At 53.2% G+C, this 9,520-nt stretch overlaps 1 protein-coding gene across 11 annotated transcripts in view; it reads left to right on the top strand.

Annotated features, from left to right (window-relative positions):
• Positions 1 to 1,153: 1,153 nt before the first annotated feature.
• Positions 1,154 to 9,520, top strand: part of LOC147012292 (uncharacterized) — a 129,875-nt gene continuing 121,508 nt past the window's right edge. For 10 of the 11 annotated variants that reach the window (XM_085856217.1, XM_085856218.1, XM_085856220.1 and 7 more), the window contains exons 1-3: positions 1,154 to 1,395; positions 1,471 to 1,571; positions 8,833 to 8,922. In XM_085856217.1, the coding sequence (XP_085712343.1) occupies positions 1,343 to 1,395; positions 1,471 to 1,571; positions 8,833 to 8,922 (244 nt within the window). In that variant the 5' untranslated portion in view covers positions 1,154 to 1,342. Of the gene's footprint in view, positions 1,396 to 1,470; positions 1,572 to 8,483; positions 8,557 to 8,832; positions 8,923 to 9,520 lie in introns of those variants that run through there. The other variant, XM_085856215.1, reaches the window with a different exon arrangement.

Genomic DNA, 9,520 nt, shown 5'->3' with positions numbered 1-9,520 from the left:
AAGCTCAGGGATGAGAGAGTAGCTGAGGAGTTTGCGAACAGGCTGAGTGGACACTTGGGGGGTCTGGGTGCTTTGGGGGGTCCTGAAGAGTTGTGGAGCGCCTTCAAGACCACCATCCTTGATGTTGCCGGTGGATGTCTTGGAACTCACCGCAGGGCAAAGAAGAATTTTGTCTCTCAAGGGACACTGGATACCATTGACCAGAGTCGCAGGGCCAGGCTGAATGGCAGAGCTGAGCTGTTCAGGGAGCTGAGGCGTAAAACTGTACGTGCACTGAGGGTGGACAAGGAGGCCTATGTGCGAGGAATCTGTGAGGGGGTAGAGCATCACCTGTGGACAGGTGATTCTCATCCCGCTTACAGGGGAATTCACGCATTACGTTCATCCAAGCCCATCCCTCGGAGCACTGCAGTTCGAGCAGAGAGTGGTAGGCTCTAGACAGAGGAGTCTGAAGTGAAGCAGGCAGTGGGTTAAAGAAGTGGGGGAGGGAAGGGGGGGGAAAGGGGGGGGGGAGGGAAAAGATGAAGAAAGGAAGGGAGGCCAAAAGTGGGAAAGAAGTGGAGGAGGGAAAGAAGGGAAGGGGAGGGAAAGGGGGAGAAAGAGGAAAGGAAAGAGGGAGGGAAAGGGGGAGGGAAAAGGGGCGGAAAGAAGGGAGAGAAGAGAAAGAAGGAAAGAAGGGAGAGAAGGGAGAGAAGGGAAAGAAGGGAGGTGAGGGGGGGGGGTTGAGGGGACAGAGAGACCCAAATACAGGATTGTTTTATCTTCCCCTTTCGGCGCCAATATTTGTCGTGACGATGTTTCAGAATAGAAAAAAGCAGTTCAACTAACCTGGTCAAAGTAACCTGGTCAAAAAACATTCATTTAATTATTTCTCCGTTTTTATGATTTTCTGTGATATTTCAAAAACCAACAACAAGTTGTGGTGTATAAATAATGATAACAAGATGCAACGCCGTTGGCTGGCTTCCCGTTCTTATTAACAGCCGCTGGAATGAAGAAACTTTTTCTTAAAGAGTTCGTGTTACTGAAGATTATCCGTGCAACTACTTTATGAGGCCCCAGTTGTATTTGTCAAAAAGTGAACGTCCGAGAAAATCCCAAGGGCTTCAGATGCGGAAGTGACGTCAGAAGCGTTGGACCAATAAGAAGCGCAGTTGAATTTAAAATTGTGCCGCTGGTTCATGGTTCGTTTTTCGGACGCGGTTGTGCGCGGGGTTGTTTGGGGTTTTTTTTTTTAAATTTTTTTAATAATTAATTTATTTTCACGACGGAGCTTTTGGTAAATCCGTGTTGACAGTTTAACGAATCCGCGAACTTGGTTCGAGCCTTTCGTTTTCGCGTTATGGACTCCGACGCGGTGCAAGTTTGCGTTCGTATTCGTCCCTTGATTACGAGGTAAGAGGTGAACTCCATTTTTCTTGTCTGGCGTTCGTTGTTTGGTGGAAATGTGCTCATGGTCGTGATTTGCAGAGATGGCGACTCTGATGATCATTCGGACGTGTCGACGGTGCTGTGGAAGCACAGCGAGCAGACCGTGTATCAGATCGAGGGGAACAAGAGTTTCAGCTTTGGTGAGGGTTCCGTGTGATGTTTCGATATTCAGATTGCGGGGCGACCCGAGGATTTTTATGTTCGAGGTGGGACCGCGCGATGCATCCTGGGTACGGCACGGTGGTTGGGCCGACATTGTTTGTGTGTCCTGGGAGGTTTGAATACAAACTCGTACAGGAAGAGGAACCTCGTCTTGTCTTTCTGTGTGAACAGTTCAACTGTTTTGGGTTGAGAACTCTTCTATTTCTACTTATCACGTCCGTAAATAAGGTCGAGATTTTAAACTCGTTCTACTGTTTGTTGTAATTTTACTCTGTACTCCCGTCCTGGTGATGCAGCCGAGCTTGACTCCCCCTCCTCCCCCCCATCCTTCTCTCTCGCCCTCCGTCCCTTCACCCCCATCCCGTGATCCCTCTTGCCCTCCGTCCCTTCCCCTCTCTCTCTCCCCCTCCCCTCCACCCCCATCCCATCATCCCTCTCGCCCTCGGTCCCTTCTCTCTCTCTCTCCCCTTCCCCCTCCCCCCCATCCCGTGATCCCTCTCGCCCTCCGTCCCTTACCCTCTCTCCCCCTCCACCTCCCCCCCATCCCGTGATCACGCTCGCCCTCTGTCCCTTCTCTCTCGCCCTCCCCCTCCTCCCCCATCTCGTGATCCCTCTCGCCCTCGGTCCCTTCTCTCTCCCCCTCCCCTCCTCCCCCATCTCGTGATCCCTCTCGCCCTCGGTCCCTTCTCTCTCCCCCTCCCCTCCTCCCCCATCTCGTGATCCCTCTCGCCCTCGGTCCCTTCTCTCTCCCCCTCCCCCTCCCCCCATCTCGTGATCCCTCTCGCCCTCGGTCCCTTCTCTCTCCCCCTCCCCTCCCCCCCATCTCGTGATCCCTCTCGCCCTCGGTCCCTTCTCTCTCCCCCTCCCCCCCCCCCCATCTCGTGATCCCTCTCGTCCTCTGTCCCTTCTCTCTCCCCCTCCCCCTCCCCCCCATCTCGTGATCCCTCTCGTCCTCTGTCCCTTCTCTCTCGCCCACCCCCTCCTCCTCCCTCCCCATCTCGTGATCCCTCTCACCCTCGGTCCCTTCTCTCTCCCCCTCCCCTCCTCCCCCATCTCGTGATCCCTCTCGTCCTCGGTCCCTTCTCTCTCCCCCTCCCCTCCCGCCCCCATCCCATGATCTCTCTCGCCCTCCCCCCATCCCGTGATCCCTCTCGCCCTCCCCCTTCTCATCCCGTGATCCCTCTCGCCCTCCCCCTTCTCATCCCGTGATCCCTCTCGCCCTCCGTCCCTTCCCTCTCTCTCTCCCCCCTCCCCTCCACCCCCATCCCATCATCCCTCTCGCCCTCGGTCCCTTCTCTCTCTCTCTCCCTTCCCCCTCCCCCCCCATCCCGTGATCCCTCTCGCCCTCCGTCCCTTACCCTCTCTCCCCCTCCACCTCCCCCCCATCCCGTGATCACGCTCGCCCTCTGTCCCTTCTCTCTCGCCCTCCCCCTCCTCCCCATCTCGTGATCCCTCTCGCCCTCGGTCCCTTCTCTCTCCCCCTCCCCCTCCTCCCCCATCTCGTGATCCCTCTCGCCCTCGGTCCCTTCTCTCTCCCCCTCCCCCTCCTCCCCCATCTCGTGATCCCTCTCGCCCTCGGTCCCTTCTCTCTCCCCTCCCCCTCCTCCCCCATCTCGTGATCCCTCTCGCCCTCGGTCCCTTCTCTCTCCCCCTCCCCTCCCCCCATCTCGTGATCCCTCTCGTCCTCTGTCCCTTCTCTCTCCCCTCCCCTCCCCCCCCATCTCGTGATCCCTCTCGTCCTCTGTCCCTTCTCTCTCGCCCACCCCTCCTCCTCCCTCCCCATCTCGTGATCCCTCTCACCCTCGGTCCCTTCTCTCTCCCCTCCCCTCCTCCCCCATCTCGTGATCCCTCTCGTCCTCGGTCCCTTCTCTCTCCCCCTCCCCCTCCCGCCCCATCCCATGATCCCTCTCGCCCTCCCCCCATCCCGTGACCCCTCTCGCCCTCCCCCTTCTCATCGCGTGATCCCTCTCACCCTCCCCTTCTCATCCCGTGATCCCTCTCGCCCTCCCCCCATCCCGTGACCCCTCTCGCCCTCCCCTCCTCATCGCGTGATCCCTCTCACCCTCCCCCTTCTCATCCCGTGATCCCTCTCACCCTCCCCCTTCTCATCCCGTGATCCCTCTCGCCCTCCCCCCCATCCCGTGATCCCTCTCGCCCTACCCACCCCATCCCAGGGGTTTCCTTAGAAGCCGGTTACCCTCGACCCGCAGCCATCTACTCAGAGAAAAAATGTCAAAGGTCGCCGCCTACTTACTTTAGCGCCAATTTTTCGATTTTTCGATTTTTATTTTTATTTTTTTTTGGTCACCATGTAATCTCCACATCCCCCTGTTTTGAAATCCGATAAATGGAATATGGTTTCCTTAATGAATGCTTGTTCATCTCCACTATAATTATGTCCCACTTACTTCAGATTGCTCACTGTACTCCATGTACAGTACCATCTCCCTATTAAGTACCAAGGTATGGCCCAAATGTTGCTAAAATGACTCTTTAAAAGTGCTTATACTCCATCTTCCAGACACCTTGGTGTGCCCTAAACCATGGCCTTAAATTAATGAACCTTGTTTAAAAGATGCTTGAACTAACTAAACAGGAGAGCTGAATTTCAGTCAACCAGTCAGTCAGTCATGTTAATACAACTACACCCAGTGCAGGCCAAACCACTTGTTTTGGTGGAGTTTTCCACCCCAACAGCATCAAAATATGAACTATTTCATGTCAGAAATCGTACGAGAATGCATTTCCAGTCATCTAGGATCTTCTGGCTTCCAGGGCCTTCGGTGGGCCCTGGACCCCGGCCATACAGCTGCGCTCGCTTCGCTTGCGGTGATGGTAACCTACTTTTTAATGGTAGCCTCCTACTCCAAGAAATGAGAAACCTTGCCATTCCGTGATCCCTCTCGCCCTCACCCCCCCCCCATCACGTGATCCCTCTTGCCCTCCGTCCCTTCCCCTCTCTCTCTCTCCCCCTCCCCCTCCACCCCCATCCCATCATCCCTCTCGCCCTCGGTCTCTTCTCTCTCTCTCTCCCACTCCCCCTCCCCCCATCGCGTGATCCCTCTCGCCCTCCCCCCCCATCGCGTGATCTCTCTCGCCCTCCCCCCCATCGCGTGATCCCTCTCGTCCTCCCCCTTCTCATCCCGTGATCCCTCTCGCCCTCCCCCTTCTCATCCCGTGATCCCTCTCGCCCTCCCCCCCATCCCGTGATCCCTCTCGTCCTCCCCCTCCTCATCGCGTGACCCCTCTCGCCCTCCCCCCCCATCGCGTGATCCCTCTCGCCCTCCCCCCCCCATCGCGTGATCCCTCTCGCCCTCCCCCCCCATCGCGTGATCCCTCTCGCCCTCCCCCCCATCGCGTGATCCCTCTCGCCCTCCCCCCCCATCGCGTGATCCCTCTCGCCCTCCCCCCCCCATCACATGATCCCTCTCGCCCTCCCCCCCCATCGCGTGATCCCTCTCGCCCTCCCCCCCCATCGCGTGATCCCTCTCGCCCTCCCCCCCCCATCACGTGATCCCTCTCGCCCTCCCCCCCATCGCGTGATCCCTCTCGCCCTCCCCCCCCCATCGCGTGATCCCTCTCGCCCTCCCCCCATCGCGTGATCCCTCTCGCCCTCCCCCCCATCGCGTGATCCCTCTCGCCCTCCCCCCATCGCGTGATCCCTCTCACCCTCCCCCCCCCATCGCGTGATCCCTCTCGCCCTCCCCCCCATCGCGTGATCCCTCTCGCCCTCCCCCCATCGCGTGATCCCTCTCGCCCTCCCCCCATCGCGTGATCCCTCTCGCCCTCCCCCCCATCGCGTGATCCCTCTCGCCCTCCCCCCCCATCGCGTGATCCCTCTCGCCCTCCCCCCCATCGCGTGATCCCTCTCGCCCTCCCCCCCCCATCGCGTGATCCCTCTCGCCCTCCCCCCCCCATCGCGTGATCCCTCTCGCCCTCCCCCCCATCGCGTGATCCCTCTCGCCCTCCCCCCCATCACGTGATCCCTCTCGCCCTCCCCCCCATCGCGTGATCCCTCTCGCCCTCCCCCCATCGCGTGATCCCTCTCGCCCTCCCCCCCCCAATCGCGTGATCCCTCTCGCCCTCCCCCCCCATCGCGTGATCCCTCTCGCCCTCCCCCCCATCGCGTGATCCCTCTCGCCCTCCCCCCCCCATCGCGTGATCCCTCTCGCCCTCCCCCCCCCCATCGCGTGATCCCACCCGTCCTCTGTTATGGTTAAAGTTGGCCCATGTTTGAAAGGGAGATGTCGATGGAGGAGACTATTTGAAGGAGGTGGGTATAAAAGAGATGAGCAAGAGGTGAGATTGGAGGGGAAGTCACAGCCAAATGTACTCGTGGCAGTTGGAGTTGTGTGATCAGTATACCAACTGTGAGAAATTGAGTTGTTGATTTAAAGCCGTGCTTCTCAACCTTTTTCAACTCGAGGCCCACTCTGGCTCTGAGGAAATTTTCGAGGCCCATCATACAGAATCTTGATGAGAAAAATGGCAATAAAACTTAATGCCGAAACAAATCATTATGCTTTCCTTTAATGAGACACTTGAGCTTCTTGGAAATAAGATGGTCAAGTCGTGGTTTGTGGGGGACAGGCTCACACCCAAAGTGGCATTCAGAGTGTCTGTTTTTTCGACTATTACGTTCTTTTGATTTTGTCACGGTTCCAGTCGAGAAGCCCGACCCACAGAGATAGGTTGTGGTGAATGGTAAAGAAATCTGATGGCACGCTTTGACAAAGAAGTGTATTCACTGTTTGCCAATATCCAGAATGAAGGAAGGTCTCCTTGTGCGGGCTGAAGCTTCAGACGACTGTCTGCAGAAAGTTCCATCAGTTCATTTTCAAGTACCAACGGACAAGGCCACATCTTCTGAAGCAGGATCCACTGAGAAAGGGTTCAAAATCCAAAGGTTTCCTTGCCTTGGGTCCTCTGGAAAGTAGTTTGCAAACTTTTGTGATAACTCGGTCAAATGCTGGATTCTGAGCCCAGATATGTCTGTATGAGGAGTGGATTCCAAAGTTTCACTCAGAAGTGGAAACATCTCAAGTCGTCCATCCTTCACTTTTCTGTTCCAAAGAACAAGCTTTTTCTTGAATCCTTCAATTTTGTCAGCAACCAAGAACACTGAACTGTTCCTACCTTGCATTGATATGTTGAGCTGATTTAACTGGTCAAACACACCTGACAGGTAAGCCAATTTGGCATAAAAGTTATTACTGTAATGATCAGCAAGTGGTGAGTGTTTCTCTTCAAGGAACATGTGGACTTCATGTCTCAGTTCAAAGAGGCGATTAAGCATACGTCCTCTTGAAAGCCACCTCACCTCACTGTGGTACAGAAGCTGCAAGTGATCAGAATCAAGTCTTTCACACAGTTCAGCGAAACACCTTGAGTTGAGTACACTCTTCTTGATGAAGTTCACAGTTTTAACAGCTACATTGATGACTTCATTCATTTCTGGAGACATCTGCTTTGTTGCCAGATTTTCTCTATGTAAGAAGCAGTGGGTCTTCTTGGCATCTGGCGCCCTCTGTTGGATCTGTTTTACAACACCACGATGGACTCCTGTCATTGATGCAGCACCATCTGTGCACACACCTCCGCAGGTCTTCCAATCAATACTCTTGTCAGTGAAGTATTTGTGAAGGCAGAGCATCACATCATGTGCAGCTGTTTTTGTGGGAAGGTCTTTCCAAAACGGTAGATCCTCATGAACATCACTGTCCCCGCAGTACATCACTAAAACTAGCAATAAAGCATTATTGCTAATGTCAGTAGATTCATCCAACTGAATGGAAAAATACTTACTGGCCTTTATTTTTTCCACCAGTTGGCATTCAATGTCATCACTCATTTCAACAAATTGTTCTGATCACAGTATCATTCGAGAGTGATACGGACTGAAGTTTGGTTACAGCTGCCTCTCCAAGAATTTCTCGACACTTATCAACAGCACTGGGTAAAATAAGCTCCTCCGCGATTGTGAAAGCTTTCTTGCTACGAGCAGCACGAGCAGCAACCATGTAGCTGGCTTTCAATGCTGATTTTGACCGAGTTGTAAATGTTGTCATCACTGTCTGCTGTGCCTGACGTCCAGCCCTTTTCCTCAAAATATTCCTTTGGCTTACCTGCACTATTCGGGTGTCTTGTGTTTAAGTGTCTGTGAAGCTTTGACGGTTTAAGCGCCTCGTTTAACAGGATTTCAGCACATTCAACACACTGTGCTTTTGGCTCAACATCACTGCCTGCCATCGTGAATCCATATTTAATGAAATCGGGGTCACATTTCCTCACCACAACCTTTCGAGATTTTTTCCGTAGCAGATTTGTCTTCTCCATCACACTTTCGTTTCAAAAATCGATCAATTTTCGGTTCAAGAAATTATCCGCGAAAGTTGAAAAGTTTACAAAAATTTCAAGTTTGTGAACGCATGAACCAAGTACAAGGCACGTACATGCACGTGCACAATACACACGGATATAGTACGTTCACGTCACAGTTGCATGTAGATCGAACGTGCGTAAACCACCACGACATAAACATGACTTGCGTAAGCACAAAATGGCTCGATCTATCTATCTCTCTCTCGCTCGCTTGCTGGACTGTTTCGGAAAGACGGAAGTACAAACAGACCTAGCTGAATTCCAGCTGTGTCGTGCAAGTCGTACACTGGAAGATCAGACCCTTTTTTTTTAATCTACTTCTTCTTTTCTTTTCTTTTTGCCGACCTCGCGGCCCACCGGTTGAGAAGCACGGATTTAAAGCACACCTCTGTCACCAGGGTGTTGTTCAAGCTTATTAAATTTGTGGAGAAAATAACCAGGAAGAGCCACCAAGGAGGCAGCAATGTCCCGTGGGAGGAATGATTCTGTTAAACAGATGATGTCCGGTTTATCTTCGCACTGAAATGGATTCTTTACTCTTATTTACTCCATCACGTGCTCCCTCCAAGGATGTGTTGACTGGTGAGGGGACGAGGCGTTTTCACGATAAACCATAATCCTGCCAATGTTTGTTGTGTGAATGTTATTTTTACATGAACCTCTTGCACATCGTTATTCTGGTACAAGTGATTTATCTTCATATGAATTTGCACCCAAGATGGTGTCTGCGATCTTTTTTTTATGTAACATTTTTGTGCCCAATTTTCACTTGTAGTTTGCAATTGGCAGAATTTTAGATTGCAAACTTGTAAACTGCATCTCGTGTCTCCCCCCCCCTCCCCTCCTTTTATATACCAGATAATGTGTTTGGGCCTGAGGAGCAGACTACAAAGGTTTATTGTGATGTGGCATTGCCCATTGTGGAGTCCGCCATACAAGGCTATAATGGTGGGTTGATTGTCTGACTTGTTTTGTGCCACATTTCTCACTTGGAGGGATTGGGTGACTTTATCTTTTAGCTTTTGGCTGCGGGCTGGTGACAGCACTGCCTGGTCCCACATCCCAATACGCACTTTATAATGTCCATTGGTGGCCTCAAACGAACTTCAAAGGTCCAGCATGGCCCGCACCCTAGTTTAGCCGGGACGTTGTTCCCCAAGAATCTGTTTCACAGCCGGTACGGACTTAACAGCTCTGCTCAGCTGCACCTGATCCGGTAAGTAATCCGAGTAACGCAAGTACGTACTGAGGGCGTGATCTCTGGTACGGAGGTCGTGTGTCCTTTGGGAAACGGTTGTTAGACGGAGCACAAAGCCGTGTGGTCAAGTTATTGATATTCATGGTCGATTATGCTTCAGTCACATTTCACTCTGCGGCCGTAGGGTCTAAAATCTACGGCCACCAGCAATTATAGGGTGGCTGCAGTATTTCCACGGTCACACAATGTAGCAGTCACATGTTTTTATTTTTTAGGTTTCCAAACCTTGACCGGACCCAGTACCTGCAGAGCCGAGCAGCCGCATGGCTGAGGAAGTCGCCATTGCAA

The sequence above is a fragment of the Eptatretus burgeri genome, chromosome 15 (genome assembly GCF_056783735.1).
Source record: "Eptatretus burgeri isolate ZD-2024b chromosome 15, Ebu_testis_v1, whole genome shotgun sequence".
NCBI classification, from domain to species: Eukaryota; Metazoa; Chordata; class Myxini; order Myxiniformes; family Myxinidae; genus Eptatretus; species Eptatretus burgeri.
The sequence above is the reverse complement of the archived record's forward strand: the minus strand, read 5'-3'. Positions and strand labels throughout refer to the sequence as shown.